At 39.2% G+C, this 27195-nt stretch overlaps 1 protein-coding gene across 1 annotated transcript; it reads right to left on the bottom strand.

Annotated features, from left to right (window-relative positions):
• Nucleotides 1–2661: 2661 nt before the first annotated feature.
• On the bottom strand, nt 2662–4673 carry LOC144703449 (Cytochrome bd ubiquinol oxidase, 14kDa subunit). The gene is made up of 4 exons (XM_078575610.1): nt 4514–4673; nt 4257–4414; nt 2995–3042; nt 2662–2895 (listed from the first exon to the last, which is right to left on the bottom strand). Exons 1-4 carry the CDS (start codon nt 4611–4613, stop codon nt 2827–2829), a joined length of 375 nt encoding a protein of 124 aa, XP_078431736.1. The 5' UTR covers nt 4614–4673; the 3' UTR covers nt 2662–2826.
• Nucleotides 4674–27195: the final 22522 nt, after the last annotated feature.

The raw sequence follows: 27195 nt of genomic DNA, 5'->3' as shown, positions 1-27195 counted from the left end.
ATTTGTGTGGCAACACTAAGGACAGATAGTGAGTACTTTTAGCAGAAAGATTTCACTGAATTGATATATTCTAAATATTAATATTCAATGTATAGTCAAGATGGATGTCAAGTTGTCCAGATAGAATAGCACTATCTAATCCTACTTATATGATAAGTATGGTTGATTGTGTGACTATTAGTGTGGCAACACTAAGGACAAAGAGTGAGTGCTTTTTGGAGAAAGAGTTCACTGAATTGATATAAATAATATAGGAATTGTACTATACCTAAATGTCAACTAGGTTGATTCATGTCACAGATGTATAAGTGATCCATCGACCTGAGACACCAAGGACATCTCATGGATGGATGACTATATTTTGACTACGACTTACAATTCTCTAACCATGAGATTCAAAAAATTCATAGCTCGGATGTAGGAAGAAACCCACAGAGATGATTGAGTGGTCAAGATGGGATCATCCATCCTTGATATAAGAGGAGATTGACTGACAGATGACGATGCAGCAAATCCCTGGCCAGAGTAGTCAGGATATTACAAAAGGTGTTCTCTAGATCATGAGGGCATTGGTGAATATATTTAACTTGATGGGTTTTTTAGAACAATCTTAAGTGAAATATAAATAGATAAATGACACTCATTATAGGCACCTAGGCTAGACAGAGCTGGGAGCCCCACACCTTTCTTCATTTTGAGCACTTCTCTACTCATCCAAGAAGATAGCCTTCATCATGAGAAGGTATTTAAGATTTTTAAGAAGAGTTGGATATGAAGTGGAGATCCAAGAGCAACTTGATCACGTATATATTTCTAGTGGCCAGGCACCTTAATGACTTTAGAACAACCTCAAAGTGAGCAAGTCAGGGTTGGAACAAGTTCCCCACAAGGAACATATGATGTATTAATTTTATAGATTGATTTTGAATCGATTATTGATTTCGTTAAATAGAAAACCAATTTTCTATCATTTAACCTTGGCACCAGAACAGAACAGTAACTAAATAATTGGTTGAGGTAGTGGAATATCAAAGAAGAGTTTTCTGATGATTTTTTGATGCATCAGTACTCACCTGGCATTATTGACTTATGGTTTAATATTGGCCATACTTTGAGTCATCCTAAGAGCGCTAAATAGGTGGACGATACGTACACCGCAGTAGATGAAATTAAGATTTCATGAGAGATTTAATGCACTACTTTCTAGATATCGAAGTGGAACTTCCCATCCCATAGGCTGGAAACTAGACCCATCAATTAGGTTAAATCATTTTGTGATTAATTAATTTATCTATTGATTTAAACAATTAATTAGGTTGGCCATTAAATTTTACTTAGGCCATTGAAGTCATATTAGGTTGACAGATCGGCTAAGAGGATCATTCGCAAATAGTCTAGCCGCCGCCAGAAGAAACACTTAAAGGTTAGGGGTTTTAAGAAAAAATATTGTCATGTATAAATTGGAGGATGCGTTGAATGAAATTCACCTAGGCCAGATCAATGTCAGGGCTTATCAAATAGAAGATGATGAAATTCGATGTGTTAAGAACCATGTGGATACATTTAGGGCTAGACATATGTGCACCTTAAAATGACTTGTTCAAGGAACCTAAGAGTACCTGATTTAATTATGCACATGGTGATTTGATCATCGATGTGTTTTTATTTTATTGTAGAGGTCCATCATGATTGTTATTTTATATTGTTGCAGGAATCATTTCAAGAGCATGGATGGTTAGAACCAAATACAAGCCTTGTCACATGAGCCATAGTAGATGTTGGCATTCAATTTGGATTTTTTCTGGTCTGTCTCAAACACCTTATGAATAGGCGCGTTTAAGATATGTGTTTACATATAAATAATCACCTTAGACTTCATCATGAACAATGTGCATGAATTATAATGAATACAATTTGTATTAATGAACTATGAACGAAAGTGGAGTGGGCAATTGGCTTCCAAACCATTTAATTTCCCTCCAACCCAACTCAATGAGTGTACGATGTGGTTTTATTTATTTTATGTATTGGACTTATTGTGAGTAGTGCTTTATGATCTGCACACTTGAGGGGTGATATTGTTATTGTGGCAGTGGAAAAGGTTAATTTCCACTATACGATTAGGGCAAGTGCAAACTTACAAAACAAAATTGTGTCAATCCTTAGACGGGCTTACATTTACTTAATAATCAAACTTCAGGTCTATATTAACATTTATAACTGTCTTATTCTAACATTTACTTAACCAGATTGTTAGTATTTTTCAAAAAATTATAGTATTTCTCTAGATGTTCTTTATAAAGCGAAAGGACGCCTAAGACGCAGTAAATTACATAGGTATAATTTATATTAAATAGATAGTTATTTGACTCTTAGGTTTTTAATAATTTATATTAAATAGATAACTTTTTAATATTTCCCTAACTTACATCTTAGGTTTTCCCTAATTTATATTAAATAGTTAATTTATATTAGGCTAAATTTTTTGTTTACAAAATCATGGAGTCTACAGCAGCTTCGAAGAATAGCGAGATATTTTATAAAGAAAACTGTCAACCTTACAGACCCAATAGAAAATCTGACCAGAAGCAGATATTCAAATATTCTTTTTTATGTAATGGAACCTTCGCTTTTCAATTTCATGGAACATCCCACAAAGAGTTTACATGTAAAACTCATCAGTCTTAACCCTGTCCCAGGTTTGGAATCTGAACTTGGGCCACATCAAGAGTAAAAATACAACAAAAAGGAAAAGCGTGATAACAGAATTTCCACCCCAAGAAAATTCTGGTATTATTCAGAACGAAAACAAAGCGAGAAAAGATTTTAAGGGATCGTACGCTGGTAGAGAGGAAGAGCGCCCAAAGCCTCACGCTCAGCTTTCTCTTTCTTGACCTGAAACAGACCGATCAAAGAACAAACACCGGTCAAGTAGGAAAAATTCATGCCAGAAATTAGAGAGAGAAATTAGACACCAGTTGATAGAAAGCTGACCAGCGCCAACATGTCTCGGAGATAGCTCCTGAATGGAGTCTGTAAGGCCTGTAACAAGAAAAAAATAGAAAACAATCATATTAGAGACGATTAACCAGAAATGGGGAGCAAGGATAAAAAGACTCAATAAGAACGAAACACTACGCTATTTATCTCGTTTTAGGAAATTGACTTGATGATATTTAGAATGTAACACCAGTCATACAGCAAGAACACAAAAAGAACGAGGTGACAAATTATGCATCAGTAAATGAATCTTCATCATGCTTGAAAACCCCATTCCCTGAGTAATTGAGATCGTCATCATGCTTTCCATTATTTTGTCAGATGTAAAAGAGGATGAGTCTACCGGTCATATGCAGCCCAATTAGGGCTTGTCGTTGAAAATGACAGTACCAATTTCTTCATCCATCAATTGATGGAAGAAGAATTTTTTTTAATCCAAAAAAAAAATTCTTCATTCATCAATTGATTATGAATTTGTCATCGTGATTTGATCAAGCCCAAAATTGATGATGATGATTAAATTTCTGATTGACCATGATTCGCAGTCCATTCGTAGATGATAGAACCCGTATGTCATCAAAGATGATGACTATCCTGGTCATCCAACCGTCCATGACAATATCATCATCATCATCGTCCTCTTTGCCCTCCATGGATGGTGAATACAATGACCAAATTGAGAGGTGATGATGACGGCGATGAAGTCGTCATTGTCTGCCAATCCTAGCTCCAATGTTTGTCCCATATTTTTGCATATAATTTATACTACTCACAAAGAAAAATGTCATATGAAGTTAAATTAACAGAAACCATAAAACATAAACTACTCCAGAGAAAAAATAATGCAATAGTTTTCCATAAAATATTTTGACATCTTCCCTTCCGTTCGGATTGGGTAAAATATTTTCCAGAATCATTTTCAACTTTTGAAAATGTTGAAGGCCGACGGCTATGATGAAAGACGACTTAAGGTAGAGATCACACCATAGAAAAATAGCATGGGAACATGAATTGATTATAAACACACACTCAGAATAAATTCATTTCATAAGGGTAATTTATCCCCAGTCAATAGGTTGAATGCCGTTCCAGAAAGAGGAAAACATCATTTACTCGATCAAACAATCAACCTCAAACTCACCGATGCCCAGAAATATTTACTGCGACAAGGAACCAACAAAGAATCCATTCATAAAAACAACAACAAGAGAAACAAAGATACTCAGAAATGGAATCAAAGGAAATAAGACACGAACCTGAAGGTCCTCAGAGAGGTATTCGTGCTTCATGGAGAGGTCCATGGCGCGCTTAAGACGCTGGTTCCTCGCGTCAACGATTTCCCTTGGCAGACGCGCGAGCGCCTCCTTAATATCAAGATCGTGCAATGGGTCATACAGATCGTCGTACCGCAAACCTTCACCCAAACCCCAAAATCAAATAATCACTACATCCGTTCATGGCTACAAACAGATTGAAAAAAAAAAAACGAAAAATTGGAGATCAAAAACCGCACCATATCTCTTGAGACGCCTGGAAATAGCCTTGCAATGCTGGGCAGCGAGCCAGTTCTTAGAAGGATCGATGAGCCATCGCGTGAACGATGCCATCGCCATCGCAAGACCTCGACCTCCTACGCGAGCTTCTTCTCCCCCCAAAATACGCCCTTTTCTCCGACTGTTGAGATCTGCGGCGAATCCCAGTCGTTCAATCAGATCATCGAACGAACAGTCTCCTCATCTCGGCCGTCGGATAATCTGGGTAAAGTGGTCGTCGGACAGGACGGGACGAATTTCGTCCGTCCGGCTTCAGTGCAGGGACGGACTGGACGAATTTTTCGTCCAACGGTACGAAAACCGTCCCGTCCAGTCCTCCCGAGACGAATTTTCTTCCTGTCCGGAGAAAAAACCGTCCTGTCCGTCGCCCTGGAAGAAAAAAACATGTTTTATATTTTTAATATATTAATATAGTTTTTTATAAGTTTTTTAGGGAAATACGGGGGAGAGTGAATGCAAAGGACATACGTACAATTATTTCTAAGCGGCGTCAGTTTGCACGCGCGTAAAAATACAGGGACTTTGATGCAAATTGTCATAGCGAGGCCACGTGGCTACATCTCAACCGTCAGATGTGAATCTGGCGGTTTTTTGTCCACATTCGTCCATCCATCGTCCAAGACCTCCGGACAGAGTTTTTTTGTCCCACGGGACGAAAACCGTCCGTTTCGGTGGTCCCCGGGATGAATTTTCGTCCCGAATTTTGTCCAAACCCTTGGACAGGACGATTTTTTGTCCTGGGACCAAAAAATCGTCCCGTCTGCGTCCCTGCACTATAGGTCTGATAATGAGCATTTGGGCTTTGAGAGATAGTCATTTAATTAGATAAAAGATGAATATTAGATGTATGATGTTCTAAGATTTGAGGATGAATGGTAAACTGAATGGGGCAAAATCAAATTTGTCATCACTCATCCGTCCTGACCTCGGAAAGTGTGGCTAACCCCTTCCTTTATTCAGTTCTGTTCTGACTAATTTGCCGATGATGTTCTGAAGTGGTAGAAATGTAAGCTTGAGCATTTCTTTATTGACCTTGATTCACAAATTTTGAATTTTGAAAGTTCTTTTGTAACTCTGGATATTATCTTGCTCTGTGTTCGAATTGAGAGCAAAGTTGACATCGAGGTTGAAATCTTTAATTTGTTCCTCTTCCTCGTCCTCTGCTTTGGAAAAAAATTATGTGTTGACCATACTCTTTATTCTGATAGCTGGGTCCTTGCGGATTTCTTTGAGTCTGTAGATTGTTAGCCATAGGCAGGAAGGAATTATTCTCATCTTCTTGCTCAAAAATTAGGATTGCTTCATGGGACTTCAGGTTAGTGATAATTTCATCAAATTTCAAATGGTGAAGATTTTCATTGATGCTAACAATGAATTGTGAGTATGTCGATCCTAGTCTTCTTAAAAATGTATAGGTAGCAGATGACTCATTAACTGGATAGCCCATTTGTTCAAGGGACTCAACCACATTTTTAAAATGTTGCCTGTATTGTTTGTTGATCGTGTACCTTTCTTCATGTTGTGGAATTGTCGTTGAAGCTCCATGACTCTAACTTGGTTCCATCCAGCGAAGGTATTTTTCAGATTTTCCCATACCTCTTGTGAAAACCTTGCTTTACTTATGTATGGCAACACTGATTCCAAGATAGTCTGATGGAGAAATCCCAAGACTTGCTGATCTATTCTCCACCATTTCTTGAATTCTGGATTTTTGACTACATTTCCTTGGGCATCTGCAATTGAAATTGGAGGAAAAATTCCTTCTATAAACTTCATTAAATCATACCCGTGTAGGATTGGAATCATGGAGCCCTTCTGCATCTGGTAATTCTCGCTGATCAACCTTGGGTTGATTATAATTCCAGGAGAATGTGTCCAGCATTTGCTGCCCTGATTTCGATGGTAGATCCTACAGGATCCACTGTTCAAGAACTTTCTCCAGCCATCTTGATCTCCGCTTTGCGCTCTGATACCATGAAAGCATTCGTCCTTACTCAGCAATCAAGAAGAAGAAGAATGAAGAAGAAAGAAGAGAAGGAAAGGGAACATAGAGAGAGAGAGAGAGAGAACATTGTCGCAAGATTAAGATCGTTCTTATTCCACACTGAATGATTTAACAATATTCATATTTAGTTATAACGTATACTACTAAGATTTTTAGTTATAACGTATAGTTAATTTGTTATAATCGTAGCCGTTATAACAGGTTTAACAGCTACAATAAAGCTAATCCTAGCCATTGGATCCTATCTATATTTAATCCTATCTATTGTAACAGGATGAGCGCCGGGATCGAACAGCTTGTGTTACAACACAGGAGTGAACGGGTGTGCACAATGATGTGAGAATAATGTGATGCAATCTTTTAAATTCAATGATAAGTACGAGAAAAGTCTGTTCACTTCGTACAATCAATTAAGTTGACGAAGTTCAATTGGATTACAATCAGACTTTTCAACATCCCTTTGGACCAATTAGTCACCTCGAAAATGAGGGGTAAAGTTTATTACCCAATAGCGTCCAATCCTTTGCGGTAATTGACTAGCGACTTACCAAGAAAAAAATCTTATCTCTCACAAATGATGTCTATCTTCTAATCAACAACAATATTCTCAGAGGCAACGGTAAAGCACTTCAACAATACTGTAGAAAGTAAACGAACTGCAAACGTAGGGGAAGAGGTAGAACTTGAGGGTGAAGCCTGTCGTTCGGAGAGTTGACAGCGGCGGTGGCAACGAGGGAACTCACAAAATCTGGCCAAAAAGCTGCTTTCTTGGCGCGTTCTTGGACTCAAACAACCCAAGAAGAGGGTTTCTTGAAGGTTGGCTTCAAGAAAGTGGCGGCGACAGTGGCAACGGCGGCGATGGTGGCGGCAACGAGGGAACTCACAAGATCTGGCCAAAAAGTTGCTTTCTTGGCGCGTTCTTGGACTCAAACAACCAAGAAGGGGGTTTCTTGAAGATCGGCTTCAAGAAAGTGGCGGCGACGGTGGCAACGGCGGCGGCGGTGATGGCAGCGGCGGCAGTGGCGGTGGCGATGGCAGCGGCGGCGGTGATGGCAGCGGCGGCAGTGGCAGCGAAAACGAGGGAACTCACAAGATCTGGCCAAGAAGTTACTTTCTTGGCACGTTCTTGGACTCATACAACCCAAGAAGAGGGTTTCTTGAAGATCGGCTTCAAGAAAACGATGGTGACAATGGCGGCGGCGGCAGTGGCAGCAACGGCGGTGACGCATGAGTCACAAGAATGACTCCAAGAACAGGATTCTTGGAGCTTTCTTGAACGCAAAACAACCTAATAATGGGTTTCTTGAAGAATGGCTTCAAGAATGTCTAAGGGGCATTGGCGATGGTTCCTCCATGGAGATTCGACGTGGCTTGGACGCGCAGCGGACGTACTCCACAATCTACTCTAGGAAAGCAATAAAATCTCCGAAAGGGAGGAAAGGTGGGAGCCAAAAATGAAGAAACCTTCAACTCCAAAGTGTCCTCTTGGGCATGTCGGCCTTTATATAGGGTCAAAGGCATGCCCAATCGGCTATAACGTGAAGGAACGTCTCTTGACAAGTGACCTTCCCAAAACAACGAAATGACGAACAGTTCAAAAGGACAAGGCCCAGAACATGGATAGGCCTGTCCATGATTCAAAAAGAAATTACATTCAAAATAAATGAGAAAATAAAGATGATCCTTGACGTGTCGTTAAGCAGAATACTTGAACAACAGGTCACGGGCATCGGCACAGACTGCTCGAGGTGGTTGCTGTTGTCTTCTCGTGTTGGTGGCAAGATGGTCCCCCATTACTATCTATCTGAATCATAGCCGTTATAATTGGTATAACAGATACAATAAAGCTAATCCCAGCCATTGGATCCTATCTATGTTGAATCCAGTCTATGTTGAAACTTATATTGAATCATTTTTATCTAATCTCTAACGCGTATAAGGGGTAAGTGTCCAATTATTACTAGCTACTCTTTATAAAAGTTTCTATTGGGCCACGTCAGCTCCGTGAGTTGCTGACTCCTCTTCAAAAATAAGCGTGACAAAGAGCGAGCGCAAGAGATAGAGGGAGGGAGAGAGAGAACAATAGATTGAGGCAGGGAGTGAGAGAGAGAGAATGGGAGAGAAAAAGGTAGAAAGAGAGAGAACGAGAGAGAAAAAGGTAGAGAGAGAGAACGGGAGAGAAAAGGTAGAAAGAGAGAGAACAAGAGAGAACAAGGTAGAGAGAGAGAGAATGAGAGAGAACAAGGTAGAGAGAGAGAACGAGAGAGAACAAGAGATAGATAGGGAGAATAAGGGGGGGATAGAGAGAGAGAACGAGATACAGATAGAGAGAACAAGGGAGAGAAAGACAGAATGATAGACAGATAGAGAGAGCTCAAGGGAGAGAGAGAGAGATAAAGAGACAGATAGAGAGAACAAGGGAGAGAGAGAGAGAACAAGAGACAGATAGAGAGAACAAGGGAGAGAGAGATAGATAGAGAGACAACAAGGGAGGGAGAGAGAGAATAAGGGAGAGAGAGAATGACAGACAGATAGAGAGAACAAGGGAGATAGAGACAAAACGAGAGACAGATAGAGAGAGAACAAGGGAGAGAGAGACCAAGAGACATATAGAGAGAATAAGGGAGAGAGAGAATGTGAGACAGATAGAGAGAACAAGGGAGAGAGATAGAGAGAGAGAGAGAGAGAGCAAGAGAACTAGCGGGAGAGTGAGAAAGAGAAAGAGTGACAAGGAGAGAATGAGAGAGAGCTGCATAGGAGAGAGATAATGAAAGAGAGAGAGAGCAAGAGATAATGAGAGAGAGAATGAGGGAGAGCGTGACAGGGAGAGAATGAGGGAGAGCACCAGAGGGGAGATAGAGAATGAGAGCGAGAGAGAGAATGAGGGACAGAGCGAGAGATAACTAAAGAGAGGCATGGAGTGAGAAAAAAGAGCGAGAGGTAACCAAAGAGATGCAGGGAGTGAGAGAGAATGAAAGATAGATGTGGAGCAAGAGAGAGAGAGAGAGAGAGAGAACGAAAAAGAGACAGGGTGTGAGACAGATAGAGAGAGCTTGAAGGAGAGAGCAAGAGAGAGAGCAAGGGGAGCAAATGAGATAATGATGTGGGACACAATAGTGGACTTACGCGCAATTGTTGAATGAATGCCACGATAGTAATAAAGTACTCCTTGAGGCTGATCCGAATGACTTTAATCCAATAGAATGAGCTAACTTTGTGAAGTAGGGACTTAACGATGGAAAATTAGGGAAATGACTATGATATCCCTAACTGAATGGAAGTAGAGGATTTAAAATATCAAATCAAATATTCATATAAAATGATTTATATGGTTAACAACCTCTCAGAGAAAATCAAAAGTTATCTCAAAGTTAAGGCATCATAATGTACCTTGGAGACGGAGCCTATAACTTGGTTGTTTTGATGTTGAATGGCTTTGATTAATGTTGATCTGCAGCTCCACACATGGGTATGAATGAGAAGAGGAGAAGGTATAGCAAACATATGTAATAGGAATGAAAGGATCGGTTGGGAAGAGAAGATGTTCAAATGTAGGACAAGAAGGGTGAAAGTGAACTCACAATATAGATAGGATAAGGCGTGAGTAGGGATGAAGCTATGAAGAAGGGAGCAAATGAGAGGCTAGGTGGAGAGTTTGGGGTGAGACAAGGATGTGTGGTCAATGATGTCAAGGGTTAGATGTTGAGAAGATGATGGAAGATGACAAGTTATGGAAGAAAGGGAGGGAGGTGTTGGGTTCTAGAGGCCTTGACATGGATGAATAAATTGAAACTATTCGCAGCGGAAGACTTAAAGAAATTGATTGGCATCATTAGAATCACAAAACAAAGTACCTTTCCACGGATTGCATCCATGATTTCTTGGATCCTTGAGTGAGGCGAGTCGAGTTGCTCACGTGCGCAGCCTCTAGATGTATCCACACAATCCTCGGCACGAAGGATCTCCTCCTTCTCGTTGACGAGCCCCATCCTTTCTCCATCATCATCCTTACGTAGTCCCGATTGCATCGGGGTTGGAAAGGGGGTGTGGGGAGAAGGGAGAATAAGGGGAAAGGCCCCTGAACAATTCTGGCCTGGGTGAATTTTGTTCAGGGCCTTCCCCTATTTATGCAAAGTAGGTATGTTTCATAAAAAACCCCAAAACATAAGTATATCTTCCAACATCCAAAAGACCATTTGCGTGTAGCCCTCTAGGACCACGTATCAGTCTAGTTAACGACTCTAGTGGCCCGATAACCTTTACTAGCCTTCCAAATTAGTTAAATATATCATCATATATAGATTTATTAATGTTGGATCGATTTAACTCAATCGATAGGTCGAGTCTCCATCAAGTGGGGTGCCCAGCTTCACCTCGTGTTCTACAAGATACAAAAGGAGTGTGTATCAACTCACTCATGGAACATGTTGGTCATCGGTTACCGTGTATGTATAATCCCTTATCCACTTGACACTCTATGGATGACTTAGGGTATGGTCAACTGTCAAACCCTAATTGGTCATCCGAGTTAGTACTGATGCATTCGAAAATCATCGAAGAACTCTTCTTTGTTATTTCACTGCCTTGGCCAAGGACTTTATCACATCGTCTTCCTTGAGTTGTCACCTCTTATACCGAGGGTAGACGTTCCCATCTTGACCACTCAATCATCTTTGTGAACTTCTTGATGTACTCGAACTAAGACCGTTTAGAATCCCATGATTATAGACTCGTTGGCTATGGCCAAAGTATAATTGTCCGTCCACAAGACGTCTTTGGTGTCTCAAGTCTAAGGACCATTTACACAACCGTGATCTTAATTAACCTGATTCAAAGTTAAGTATAATCTCATTCAGAGATTCGTATGGATCAATTCAGTGAACTCTTTCCACTAAAGAGCACCCACTGTCTATCCTTAGTGTCTCCACACTAATGGCTACGGACCGGCCATAATCATCATATGAGTGAGGCTAGATAGTGCTATTCTATCCGAATACTTAGATGTCCTTCTCATGTATCCTTTGAATAGGAATGTTCAAAACCCATGATTAAAGACTAGTGATCTCCATATTACGGTCTCATCATAATTCACTAAGTCCGATCATGTATTCATGGACTTCATTATAAGCATCACACGTGCACCATAATGAATATGTTCTATTAATGAACATGGAACGAGATGTGGAATGTGTGATTGACTTGCCGACCACATATATTTCCATCAAGAAGAACCCAAGAGGAGCTGACCGGAGTTGAAGATACGATGATGCCATTGTTTTCATTGCCTCTATTGCTAGAGAATCATTCTTCTCCAATAAACAAACTTCGTAATAATATCAAGCAAAAGTGTTCACACAGACATGCTATAGCCCTTTTAAAGGGGAAGAACATATGCAGTTACAAAGCAAGTAAAAACGTGGACAGTTTAGGAGAAAGTGGTAAAGAGAAGAGGTGGGTTTTATGTGGAAGAAAATTGTGGGACAAAGGTAAGGGAAAGAGGTTGTGAGAAAACTCAAAATTGGAAGTTATAGCGAAGAGAAAAAAGAAAGATAGTTAGTGAGGGAAGAGAGTGATACAATACTCAATAATAGTAGACAGCTAAGAGGATGAAAGAGCAGATAGAAAGAGAGAGAATAGGTGGAGGAGGAAATTCAAAGAAATTGGCTAAGGAGAAGAATGAATAAGAGAAAGGGAGAAGATTTCTGATAGATAGGGGAAATAAGGAATTATTAATTGAGATATAGATTAAATGAAGTGATAAAGATATATATATATGTATATGTTTAAAGTTTAGAGTAAGATAGTTGAGGTGAAAAATAGAGATTGTCTAATTTATAAGAGAATTTAATTAGAAATGAGTGGAGAATGATGCCAAAATGGCCTTAAAAGGTGAATAATTTCATGCCTCATTTTGGGATCATCAGCGGGAGGTTAAGAGGATGAAAGAACAGACAGAAAGAGAGCGAATAGGTGGAGGATAAAAGTTAAAGAAATTGTCTGAGTGAGGAGAGAAAAAGAGCATGAGAGAGAGAGGAGAAAATAAAAGTCAAGGGAAAAAGAGAGGGAGAGAGAAGGAGAAATGAGAGAGAGTGAGAGGAAATCCTCATGTTGGAGAAATTCATGTCACACGAGTTTATGACCTTGATGATGACACTCATAATTCTTCTATTGCCTTCTTGATGAATTTATTCTTCCTTACGACCATTAGTTTTCTCCAGCTCTTTTTGGTTTTCTTGATATGAAATAGTATCATCTTGCACTTCCACTAGTTCATCGAAGTCATTGAAGTATTCAACCGATTCCTTGTATCCAACCAATTCTGTCATTTCCTCTCGGTCTTCTTGATCTTCATGTTCAGTCATTGCTCTATCATCCTTGACGTCGTTAAAGTTACCTCATTGGAATGAGGTTCAAAGACAAGGGAGTATGAACCTTGGCATTGTGCACGTGACACGCATCCTAGCATTACTTCTTGCTACATGCTGACGTGGTGTTAATAACGAATCTTCTGGCTCGTCATCTTGTGATTCCTCATGCAATGGTTGTTGATCCCCATTAGTGGAGAACCAGAGGGTGAGAGAATGTGAGAGAAAGAAAGAGAGCGATCAAGAGAGGAAGACAGAGCTAGGGGTAATGAATGCGGGAGAGAACCATATGATGCGAGAGAATGAGAGAGTTAGAAAGAGAGCAAGCAAGTGAGAAAGACAGAGAGAGTGAGGGGTTGTAATTGAGGAGAGAGCCATAGGATGAGATAAACCAAGATAGATAAAAAGAGAGAGAGAGAGAGAGCAAGAGAGAAAGACATAGAGAACGTGCGAGAGAGAACAAGAGTGGGAGAGCGCGAGAGAAAGAGAGAGACAAAAAACTACAGCGGACAAGAGAGAAAATGCGTGAGAGAAAAATGGAGAGACAAAACCAAAGACGGAGAGAGAGAGAATGAGCAAGAGAGAAATAGAGAGACAAAACAACAAAAGGAGAGAGAGAGAATGAGCAAGAGAGAAATAGAGAGACAAAACAACAGAGGGAGAGGGAGAGAGAATGAGCAAGAAAGAAATAGAGAGACAAAACAACAGAGGGAGAGAGAGAATGAGCAAGAGAGAAAACGTGAGAGACACAGGGAGATAGAGATAGAGATAGAGATAGAGGGAGAGAGAGAATGAGCGAGAAAGCGCAAGAGCACGCGAGACAAAGATAACTGGAGAGAAAGAGACAGCGACCAAGAATGAGAGACATAGAGAGTTCTCTTTATTTGAACCATTTGTATGAAATCAATTGATTTCAATTTCTGAAATCTAATTGATCAAAAATCTAGATCAAACTCGAAAAATTTCCCTATTTGATCAAAAGATTTGATTTGTTCTGAATGAATTTAATTCTATTTGATCAAATGATATGATCGAAATTTGATAGATTTGATTCTATTCAAACTCTGATCCCTAGTCTATAGTGAGTTCCTTGTACTTAAGCTGCAAACTACTTCTGAATAGCCATCCATCAAAATCTATCAATCCACATATATGAATCCTTCTTTCATTTATTCCATTTCACATGTTACCATTCTCATTTCTTATTATCCGCTATGCCCCCTTATTCCATTTATAGGAATTTCTATAAATTAATTCTTACGTATCTGTCCCTAATTACAAAAGTTCTCATCCCTTCAGAGTTCTTCACTATACCTATAATCTCTCTAATGTCTCTATATTCCCAGTATTTCACAAATATCAGTTTGTATTTATCACCTTCATGTGTCACCATACTTCTCATTATTTTTTCTCTTTTTAAAATATTGCTTCTTGTCCCTTAAGAACCAATTTAAAATTCATTAATTCCCTAATCATCTTTCCAAGTGGAGAAGACCCTTTATCATAATTCTTTAATCATTATTTCAAGTGACAAGGGTTTACAGGATTTTTTAAGTAACTAAATTCTCAATGACAAATTAAACTCTTACTATTTAAGTTCACAAAAAAATTGGATATATGGAACTGATTTAGTGTTAGGATGAAACAGAAAATAACCCTAAATAATTCTTTGAATGTCATTTTCACAAGGAGATAAAATTAATTTTTGGAACAATCAGGAGAAATTAATATACATGGTGTTTGAAAGTGAGAATATTTAGTAGATAATAAAGAAAGGAAGGGATAAAATGCATTAAAGGTTAGTGAAGAAGTAGGGAAGTGGTAATCTCTTTCATTTTTGAAATTCCATAACTGCAATTTTGCTGTTCATTTTAAACCCTATATCATAGAGTCAATAATAGCAGTTTCTCCTTGAAAATGGATTCAAATAATGGGGCTGTATGCCATTATTTTATTGTATTTATTACTTACAAGTAATTTGTTCTGCATATACTTTATATAAAATAATCAATTAATGATGATATAATATTTAAGGTAAAAAGTGCACAATGAAATCGTTTTTTTATTGATCAAATAATTTTATATTGAATAAAATTGTTAACCAATGATAGAGGACATGTTTTGCTGCATATCAAACATCGTTTTGAGTTGTAAATTAATGATTTTGGTCATTCATCTGATGATCAAAGGTCATATATATTCTAAAAATTTTAGATAATTATTCTGAACTTCATCCAAATGGGTTTTGTGATGTCAAACCCTTTGTCTCTTGGTTTATTTGGACAAATCCACAATGGATATTTATCAAAACACATACTTAGGTATTATTAGTGAAACACATAAGTATTTCCAATAAGCTTAATTTCTTACAGGAAGTGGCTGACAAGCACAGCACACAGTTTGTTCTTGACACCTAAAAAAATAATCTATTTGATGTGATGATAACCTAGAAACAAAGATGAATGAAGCAGACTTAGTGCACGAACAGGTATGTACACAATTGGATTACAAAAGCCTTGCTCCACTTGGGCGACCACTTACTAATGGGCCTTAAAGAATGTAAAATTTTGAAAGAGAATAAGATCACAATAATTATTAAAATATATGTGGTCATCAAGAAAATCACACATTCCATATCTCATTCCATGTTCATTAATACAAATTCATTATTGTGCTTGTGTGATTCTTATAATGAATTTCACAAATATATGATCTGACTTAGTGAATTATGATGAGATCATAATATGGAGATCTCTATTATTTATGCATGTAATAAATTTTTTCTGGTAGGATAGCACTATCTAATCCCACTCATGATGTGTAGGGTGATCCCATAGCCATTAGTGTGATGTCACTAAAGATAGATAGGGATTCCTCTTTAGAGTAAAGAGTACACTTGAGGATACAAGAAATCATGGAACTTATTCATGCCTAAGTGATTAGATTAATGGTTTTATGAATGTCATTTTTTATTTTGTTCAAAATCTTCTGCAGTGCAAATCATTTGGTCCAAGTTAAGACCATAGAACCCAACACTAGCATCGTTGTCACATGTGGAACAAGATGACGGGCCTTTCTCTTAATGAGTCTTAAATGCTGCTCCATCAATCCTCCACTTTTGAGACTCAAGAAGAGACCCAAATGAGATTTTGAATGAGCAAATCACTTTGCTAAGTGTAATTACAAAAAAATTGAAACGTAGGTTTTTTACAATGATGGGGTATCTATTTATAGATAAAAAACAACGGATAATAGATGGTAGAAGGGGTAAAAACAGAATTACCCTTACAGTTTTATTCTAAAATCCATCTGGATCATTAGATATTCCAATATGAAGTTAGAGCCATCTAGGCCCTTTTTTTATTGCTCTTCATCAAGATCTCTAGAATGACATGAAATCATCAGATTTATCTAAGATTCCATGTAGATATCTGAACCTGAAAATTTTCTCCAAGGGTTAATGATGCAGGACGACTCAAGGGAAAGTTGAACAATTGGCTATAGAGACGGGTTATACGACAAAGGGAGATGGAGGCGGGAAGGGTTTAGGGTAGGAGGGATAAATCAAACCACAAAAATTCACACGATCAGCTTCAAAAACTTAAATCCGGTGAAATACTAGTGGTGCAGTCCTTTTCCTCATCGAGGGCGGGAGTACAGTCTTCAACCACCGCGACGAAATCAAAGCTCCAAATTCAATAAATCCGAATTCACGTCGCGGAAAAATATCATGAGCAAACCTAATCCACTAGTGGTTGAGATTCCAAGAAAATCAAGAAACAAATCCGACGGTGGTGGATGAATTCTCGCGGAGCACTGGACGAAAAACACTCAACATCAAAGAGTTCAGGTGTACCTTGGCACCGGAGTGTGTGAAGAGGATGCGGGTAATTCTGATCGTGGTGAGGCTCGGCGTTCTGGGCATTGTATGGCCCACTGGACGATAGATCTGGACGTTCCGGGCGTTGGGCGGCCCTGGCGAGGGGCGTGACAAACGAACGAGGTTCGCAAATGAAGGGCAAGCAGAGATAACTGAGTGTGCCCGTGCCCCGATGGGGTTGGCACACAAGGCGTCTGTGGGTGCTGACGGGTGCTGGGGCGGCGAACGCTAGGCTTGACGCGGGCGGCCCTGAAGGGGGCGGCCGGCGCTGGGCTTGGCACGGGCGACCCTAGATGGGTGGCTGGCATTGGGCTTGGCGCGGGCTGCCTTGGATGGGTGGCCGGCGCTGGGCTTGGCGCGGGCTGCCCTGGATGGGGGCGACCGACGCTGGGCTTGGCGCGGGCGGCCCTGAAGGGGGCGGCCGGCGCTGGGCTTGGGGCGGGCAACCCTAGATGGGGGCGGCCGGTGCTGGGCTTGGTGCGGGCGACCCTGGATGGGTGGCCAGCGCTAGGCTTGGCGCGGGCTGCCCTAGATGGGGGCGACCGATGCTGGGCTTGGTGCAAGCGGCCCTGAAGGGGGCGGCCGGCGCTGGGCTTGGCGCGGGAGACCCTGGATGGGGGCGGCCGGCACTAGGCTTGGCGCGGGCGACCCTGGATGGGTGACCGACGTTGGCCTTGGTGCGGGCTACCTTGAAGGGGGCGACCAACCCTGGGCTTGGTGCGGGCGACCCTAGATGGGTGGCCGACGCTGGGCTTGGCGCGGGCTGCCCTGGATGGGTGGTCGGCGTTGGGCTTGGCGCGGGCTGCCCTAGATGGGGCAGCCAAATCTGGAAGAGGAGAGAGGAAGGGAGATGGAAGGAAGAAGGGAGGAAGGAAAAGAGAGGGAAAGGATGGATGAGCGAGAGAGAGAGAGACGGTAGCCGGCGGCGGCGACGAAGGCGGTGGTGGCGGCGGCGACCTGAAGGAGAAAGGGGATAGGGGAAGCTCGGGCAAGTCCTCCAAGAAGAGTCCAACAAAAACTCAATTCTTGAATTATGACTCGCCTAACTGTTTCTTGGAACATTGGCCTGTACGTATAGGCCTTGGAGGAAAGAGAAAATACAGTTCATAAAAATAAAAATAAAGACGAGCGACATGACGAGTGACGTGGTTTCGTGTCACGTTAGGGGGCAGTTTTGGATCTGCCTTTGGCGACGTGTCAGGATGCGTGAAGTGGCGTGCGTGGGTGGAGACGTGCCTGATGCTGGTGTGTGAACTTGGTCCGGTGACGATGGCAGCGTGTCCTTGGTAGTGGCGTTGACTTCGGATGACAGTGGCGGCGCTTCTGGTGTCGATGCGTTGACGTTGTCACCACCAGTTCATTAACACGTGCCATCAATTTCGTCAAATAAATGAGACGTTCATGTGTTTGTCCTCTAGATGCATCTACATAATGTCTAAGATGTATAATCTTCTCTTTCATTTTGACAATCCCTATTATAACTGCATTGTCGGTATGTCATTCTGACCACACCAAAAGGGGAGTGGAGCGAAGGGGATAAGGGAGAATAGTGGGGCTCTTGACAAGTTGATCTTCCTTGAAATTATCACGATGGCTTGGGTGAACTTTTTAGGCCTTCCTTATTATACTTCCTAGGATTTTTTACAAAAACCACTTAACTTTAAGTACTAATGCATTTACATGTGGCCTTCTAGTACCATTTATCAGTCTGTTTAATGACTCAAGTGGCCCAATAACCTTTATTGGCCTTAAAAAGTAATTATCTAAAACAATATATATTATTCATTCACATATCCATTAAAGTCAATCAATTGGTTGAGTTTCTAGCCCGTAGCTACACATTCTAGAGAAGATACAAATGAGTGTAGTGACTCACTTATTGAACTTTTTGTCATTGGTTACCTTGTAAATTTAGTCCTAATATGCTTAATAGTCCTAGGATGACTTAGGAATGGTTACTTTCAAACCATAATCACTATTTCCAATTACTACTAATACATTTGAAAATCATCTAGGAACTCTTCTCTAATATTTGGCTACCATGGACAGGAACATTATCATGTGATCTGCCTTGAGTTGACTTTTCTTATACCTAGAGAAGACAATCCCATCTTGACCACAAAATCATTCTCATTAATTTCTTGCTATACCTCACCTAAGATAGTTTCCAATCCTATGGACATAAAGTTGAGTTGATTTAGGTGAAATGACAACTTACAGAACCATGATGTGAATAAACCTAATTAATAGTTTGGTATGATACCTTTTAGGGATTCATACAGTTCAATCCAATGAGCTCTTTCCACTAAAGAGCACTCATATATCCTTAGCGTCTTTACACTAATGACTAGGATCTATCATACTCATCATTTAAGTGGGACTAGATAGTGGGTTATATCTAGACTTTGACATCCTTGGCAACTATCCTTTGAATATTAATATTTAGAACACATGCCTAAGGGCTCGTGATCTCCGTACCATGATCTCCTCATAATTCATTAACTTAAGTCATGTATTCATGGATGTCACACATGCATTATTAATGAATATGTACCAAGATATGGAATGTGTGATTGGTTTTCAAAGACATATTTAATCATCAGCCATCACATGTATCTACAAAAAGGAAAAAAGGAGAATAACAGGAAATATGAAATGTATCATGGTTTTTTTCATCATGAAATCATGTCGCCACACATGTACATGTGAATAAAGATATTTAGGTGACTTTTATGACAAAGAATATGTTCATAAATAAAAAAATACATTAAATATTGTGTATTAATCATGGGCTGTGATGAATGTTTGACAGCGGCCAATTATTGGCCACAATCCAAAGTACCTGGATTGACACCTGATTGATTGGCTTTAAACTTTTAATTTCAATTTTGAAATCTTAGAAATAATAAATAAATAAATAAGAATTATTCTAACTTTAAAATATTTTTCTTTATAAATTTAATATCATAAAATTCAGAAAACACCATAAAGTCAGAAATAAACATAATATTATTCCAAAAATATAATAAACCCGGACAATATTTTTAAATAAATCCTAAGTTTATTTGTTTGACTTATAAAATTATTTTATGAATAAATTTAATTTTATAATTCTGTAAAACTACAAGAAACTCACAAAATAGATCTTCATTCTTTAAATGTAATAACTCATTTTATGCTTTATTAGAGTTCATTTTTAATAATTTCCTTAAAAATCCAGATTATAAAATAGATAAGATTACAATTAAAAAGAACATGTCATTTTAAATTATTAGCTATCACTCACTCTGGTTTATTATATAGATAATGTACTCTTTCTATGAAGTATTACCTGTATCTTATTATATTTTATCTCTAACTTTGATTCTACTAGTTTGCCCTCTTGTTATCATTTTGACCTCTCAAACCATGTCAATCAGCTTAATTTTGTATCATCACTATCATTTTCCTCCTTCTAATTGATATACTTATCTTCCAACTGTCTTATAAAATAGCGACAAGACATATTTTTTTGTTTCATTATCTCACAATTTTATGCTCAATCCATCATTCTTAAACATTTCTATATTTACTGCCAAATACCTATTTTATCCTCGCTTTCCTTGAAAAAACAAGTCAAACCTAACACAATACAAAAAATGGTATCAGGTCCCCATGCACAATAAAATGGAAGGACTTAAGAAACCTTGGACTTGTCATAGAAACTAGATCATCTCTTTTTACATATTACTTCAGTTTGAAATATGTTTGGCCTGAATAAAAAAATGAAAACATAATTATTTTATTATTGTTGAGTATTACTTTGTTAGGACATTTGGACAATTATGTAATTAAAATTTTTGTCCATATACTTAAAAAATAAAGATTTAAATATCTAAAAAAGTGAATACAGATATAGGTAGTAGGTCTTTCCAAGTTGATATTATGTTTTTTCTTTGATTTCAGAAAGTTATACTGTCGATGTGTTGTTTATCCCAATGAAAATATATTTACATAGGAATGATTAAAATATATTCAGTCTGATACATAAGCTTATTGGAAATGAGATTTTATTCTAGCATTCTACTCCAGTCATGTTTATCCAAGATATATCATGCCATTTATCATATCACGCTAACCAAATCTGCACAATTTTATTTATTATCTAGTGTAAATGTGTTGGGTTCTGTGGTTTGGTTCATTCATGAAAAATACGTTCCATGGATGCAGAAGCATGGTCGATCGATTCTCAATCGATCTATCAAATAAAACATTTGTAGTAACTCGTTCCACCCTTGACTTTGCCGCTCTGAGATCGTTCTGAAGCCGTTCACGCGTCCGGCCTCTAGAAGTGTCCACGCGATCACTCGGCGCTTGGATCTCCACGTCCTCTTCTTCACTTCTTCTTGAGAATCTTGAAGATCTCCTCACCATGAAGACACTCTTCCTTGGATGAGTGTAGAAGAGAGTGGAGAGGGGAGGGGCTCTCAAATGAGGCTTGCATGGGTGCTTAAAATGAGACCCCTTTCCCTATTTATATTTCACTTAAGGTTTTTCTCAAAAACCCTCCAAAGAAAAATATATCTGCCAATGCCCTTATGACCTTGTGCGTGTGACCCCCTAGGCCCATGTATCGTTTTAGTTAATAACTTTAATGGCCCAATAACATTTATTGACCAACCTTATTAATTAACTATATCAACATATAGATTAATTAAATAAGGATCGATTTAACCCAATCGACAGGTTAAGTTTTCAGCCCGTGGGGTGCCAAGCTACACCTCGTGCTCTAGAAGATACCAAGTATTCTTGAACTCTCTCATGGAACCTTTACCGTCATCGGTTACCGTATATGTATAATCCATCATCCGCGCGAGACTCTCGAATGACTTAGAGCATGGTTTATCGTCAAACCCTAATCCGTCATTCGATTAGTACTGATGCGTAACGGGGATCATTGGAGAATGCCTTCTCCAATATCCTCACTACCCTGGCCAGGGATTTTCCTGCATTGTCTTCCTCGAGTCAATCTCCTCTTATACCGAGGGTGGATGATCCCATCTTGACAACTCAATCATCTTCGTAAGCTTCTTACTACATCCAATCTATAACTTATTTGAATCCCATGATTAGAGGCTCGTAAGTCATAGTCAAAATGTAGTCGTCCACTCCCGAGATGTCGTTGGTGTCTCAGGTCAGTGGATCACTTATATAACCGTGACTTGAATCAACCTGATTAACTTTTAGGTATAATACCATTCAGGGATTCATACGGATCAATTCAGTGAACTCTTTCTCCAAAGAGCACCCATTATCTGTCCTTAGTGTCGCCACACTGACAGCCACAGGATCAGCTATACTTATCGAATAAGTAGGATCAGTTAGTATTATTCTATCCGGATAATTCGATGTCCGTCTCAACTATCCTCGAATAGGAATATTTAGAATACATGTTTAAAAACTAGTGATGACTGTATTATGATCTCATCATAATTCACTAAGTCATTGCACGTATTCATGGACTTCATTATAAACATCACTCGAAATAATAATGAACGTAAATATTTTATTCAATGGACTTAAATAAACATGGTAGTGTGATTCGCTTGACGGCCACATATATCCATCAAAATGCCTATAGACAATTGAATTCTCTCAAAAAAAATCAAATTATGTAATCAGGATAAAAAACCTGACACATCTTACAAGTCATTATCATTTAGTAAACATATCTCATAATATAAAAATATAATCATCAAGGAAGTAGCCTCCACATAAAATAGTCTTTTCATTCCAACCAGAAAATTTATATCATATTTTTATCATAAAAATATTATTTCATAATGTCTCATGATTTTATCTTCAACGACCCAAACCAAACTATTTTCTTGAGCATCAAATAAAAAAACTGAAGTCCATATTAAATAACTTTTATGCATTTAGAAAAACACTCTACTCATTTGATGGTTTTAAATTGATAATTTATCTTTTTAAAATTTGATCATGGAATGAATTTTTAGAGTTACAATGATATATTTGCTTCTAAGGTTATTGATAACTTAAAGGTTTTATTTAAAAATTATAGCCATGTAACTAAATATTACAATTGTATGTATTTTACATGCTTTTACAAATATTCGAAATTCTTGTATGATTCACATAAATATTCCAATTAATTGTCTTTGGAGAGTTATAAATGTATTTATATATATGGAAAAACACCTTGAACTCATACATTCTAAAATTTCTAATCATGTATGTCCTATTCATAAATCATAGTGTGGCTTAAACAATTTTTTAAACAAGTGCTCAACAAGTGAAACACATGTAAGCTTTCTTTCATTTCATAGGATAAAAAATATAGCCATTCATATATTTTGAATAAAAATATAGCACTGGATGTCAATAGCCGTGAGGTAATTAGCTTGTCTGATATTTACTATTTTTAGTTGAACTTCGAAAACAATAATTGATCAATATGTTCAAAAGAAGGTATTTGCTCAAGGTATATACCGGTGAACCATGTGGTCTATTAGTATAATATTCCTTTTAAGAATAATGTATGCTAAAAAATCATTTAAATGAATAGAGGTAATATTTTCTTGCAGAAACTGATCCAATGTCGTCATTAAGCTCATAGTTAATTCACTTAGATTGGAATTTTTATTGGATATCAAGCACAGATTATACTCTAGTCATTTTTAACATGATATTAAAAATATAGTAAATAAAAATGAATTAATATTATAAGGAGAATTATAAACCAACAAGTACATCATGTAGCATTATCTGTGATGACAAAAAATGTTGATACAGATATTGCATCATGTCATTACATTATAGAAGAATTATGATCAACTGCCATTTGGAAGTCTGATATCTTTCTAGTAATGGATAGTTCTTTTTAATTCTGTCAAAACAGGACATCAAAATTAAGGTGAATTAATTTAACCCTCGTTATCATCATCTCAGATCCATAGGATCCAAAATAGACACCATAAATTAGTATTTATTGCATGATGCACACTAAATTTGAGTTATCATTGAGAACACACATTTTTAGTTGATTATATGACCATATTTACATGTTTATTTGCATTAAATTGATTATATATGCGTGTGATCAAGCGTAAAATGATTAATTTTTTAAGAATGATAGTTTTCAATTTTATGAATATTTAAGTATTTTTATGAATTTTATGACATCAGATTCTAATTTAATATGATTTTTTGAGTCAAAACATGATTTTCCCTTATTTTTTGGCATTAGGTTCAAAGAGATATCATTTTTAAATTAAAAAATATATATATCTAGCATTTTAATGTATTAATCTCTATTTTTAATTATTTGATGACTATTTGAGTTTCTCGGTCTTCCATAGTGGGGGGAGAGGAAAAAGTTTTGGAGAAAGAAGACCGGAGGACTGAGAATAATTCAAATTCAAGTCTCAATATTTGACAATCCAAAAAGAGTTTTGGGCTCAACTTGCATTGGTCTTTCTGCTTCACATCCCTTTTGATAGACTTATATCTTTATTTTTATAATCTCATTCTCATAACCATCTTCCATCATCTCATCCTACCACAGCCATCTTGGATCTCGATCTCATAGCTGTCATCTCATATTAAAACCCTAAATCATCTAGTCCATCTGCCTCTTCTCCATCTCACAACCACCTATCCGTTCTTCCATCACATCCATTGGTTATATCACTATCGTTTCTTCTTCCACCATTCTATTTCATCATCATCCATCCACATCCATTCACCCATTACATCATCATATCTTCTTATTAATCTTCTACATCCATCATCACTTCACGTCTTCATTTATCTCATTCTTTCATTTCCATTTGTTCTATCCACATCATCCTACATATTCCTTGTATTATTATTCGTATCATATGGATTAAATAATTATTATCATCCTCTCATTACCTTGTATTCATCACATCACAGTATCTTATTTTATATGTATCTCCTCTCCTTCCTCGTGAATCAGCATTTAAACAATATTTAAACTCTAATATCCGTTCCGTGTGGAGACAACCCTTTCTCATCACCAAGTAGTCAAATTATTTTATGACTAAAGGTTTATAAATTATTATTGATTAACCCAAATATCAATGAAAAATTAACACCCTAATTTTGAGTTCATCAATCATTCATGTAGATGCCATTGTTCTCACAGGTATGCTCTAATGGGCACTAAAGTAATCATCATTTACTTTGTTCTAATAATAATATGCCATACTAACCATTTTGGTATTTAACATGCAAAACATATTATGCATCAATATCATCAGAAGAAAATTATATGATATAAAGCTTATAGATAGTCAACATGGAGAATCAGAAACCAAATACTTCATACATAATATTAACTATTACAGCAAAAAGTTGATGCTTCATTAAAAATTGATTTCTATAAGACTAGATAATATATATGGGGCGTTAATATCAGCGTTCATTCACTTGGCACAATTTGTTTTAATTGGAGTTCAAAGACGTGATATTTATTTTCGTTGTTGATGTCGTCTAGGATGTCGTCCGGTCAGCACTGAGTATCATAGCTCGGTACTGATAATAGATGGGGAGTGGTATCGAACATCGATGGTGTCATTGTCCGATAGATAAACCCTAACGGGTCGATGTGACTATGATGCAATGAATGAATGTCCTACGTGTCGTACGTGCAGGCTCTGACTCGAGGGAGGTGCCGAGCTCCGAGCTTGGACAGGATCGCCGGGTGATGGCGACGGTGGCCTCTCAAACCTCGTCGGAGTGATGAGGACGACTACAGCCGAACAGAATCAATTCGTAGGGCTCGCACATAACAGACAGACTCGTCCGTACTGGTAAGATGCTCTAATGTGTCTTAGTTCTCTCAATTATTCCTCTCTCACCTACCTAGCCCAACTCGGGTAGAGTCAAGATGAAATTGTACTGTAAGGGGTAATTAAAAGAGCGACTGGAGAGGATGGCATACCTCGTCGGCGCGTGGCTTGTCGTGCAGGGTCGTCGACGGTTGGCGGCAGTCGGAGCGGGTGTGGCAGAGAGTCGCCGGAGAGTCAACGGCGGCTCGACGAGCATTGGGATGCCGGAGCAATTGGAAGAGTAGAGAGCAAGGGTGAGCAGGGACCACAGGCTCGGACAACTAACCAAGCTTGGCGGGGTGACCTTGGGTTGAGGCCGGGCGGTCAGATGACTGGCAGGAACCAATAGGTTGTTGGAGCATCGTCGAGTAGATATCGATCTCATAGACAGCTCTGAGAGGCCAAGTCAAGGGACGGTGGCATGCCCAGGAGCGTCGTCGAGTAGCGGATCCGGCGTTCAGAGAGAGAGTGACAGTCAACAGGGTAAGTATCCCCATCACGGGCCTTCTCACGCTGAGAAACTAAACCCGGGGTGCAACTCCCGTGCCAGGTGCGTCTGGAGCCGGTTGGGCAGGTGCGGTCATTCTGGGTTCCGGCGGACCGTTCGGCCCACCAGCGCAGCCTCACGGTGGGCCTGGGCACCAGACAACGTTGAACAGCCAGTCGACATCCCGGGGGGGAAGGGAAGGAGAGTTCCGTTCGTAGGTGGTTTTCTCGGGGCGAAGGGGGCCTCAAGATGCAATTCCTGCGCCAAGAGTTCCTTCGCTGACTGGCGAGGCGAGTAGTCTGGGTTTTGCGAGGGACCGACGACCAGTCAAGGCGCACAACGCTCAGGATGTCCCGAGCGGCGTCGTGATAGAATACCGCCAACGGGATCGAATCCCACCACCGGGGCAGATGGGGGGGGGGGGCACACACAACGGGAGTTCCGTCTCGGGGAATCATCAGGTCTCCCAGTTTGCTAAATGGTGAATGGTGTCCGATGAGGTTCCTCCTTGCGTTCACGTACGCAGATGATATACAGCGGCGGGCGCTATGGGCGGTCGTAAATTCTTTGACTGGGCAGCCATGGCAGGTGAATGGAGAAGATGGAGCCCTCCCCAAGTCTGCAGGCATCGGTCAGTTGCCTTTACTCGGCCCTCCCCTCTCCTTTTCTTGATCTTCCTTTCTGCAAGGGGGGGTGAGACCAGAAAATAAACAACGATGATTCTTCTTCTTGTTCTCTGGCCTAGGGGAAAAGGTCAATGGGCCACCCCCTTAGTGGGTCAACAAAAAAAAGAAATAGGGTCCATAAGGGGCCCTTATAGAATGGGCCCCCATTACACGTAGAAGGGGGGAATTTAAAACATAAATGAAAGGACAAAGGGGGAATGCGGGAGAGGAAGTCCAAATTGCTAAGGACCCCCTCCCACACGTCGACAAAAATGCATGGCATAGACGGGACGTGTCGCTGTGCGATGAAAACAGAACGACGAGACGGGAAAAACACAAAACACAGCAAAGAAACGATGAAAATGAAGATACGATATTAGAGCAT

The sequence above is a fragment of the Wolffia australiana genome, chromosome 5 (assembly GCF_029677425.1).
Source record: "Wolffia australiana isolate 7733 chromosome 5, ASM2967742v1".
In the NCBI taxonomy this organism is placed as follows: domain Eukaryota; kingdom Viridiplantae; phylum Streptophyta; class Magnoliopsida; order Alismatales; family Araceae; genus Wolffia; species Wolffia australiana.
Note: the sequence above shows the minus strand (reverse complement) of the source record. Positions and strands in the feature narration are given on the sequence as shown.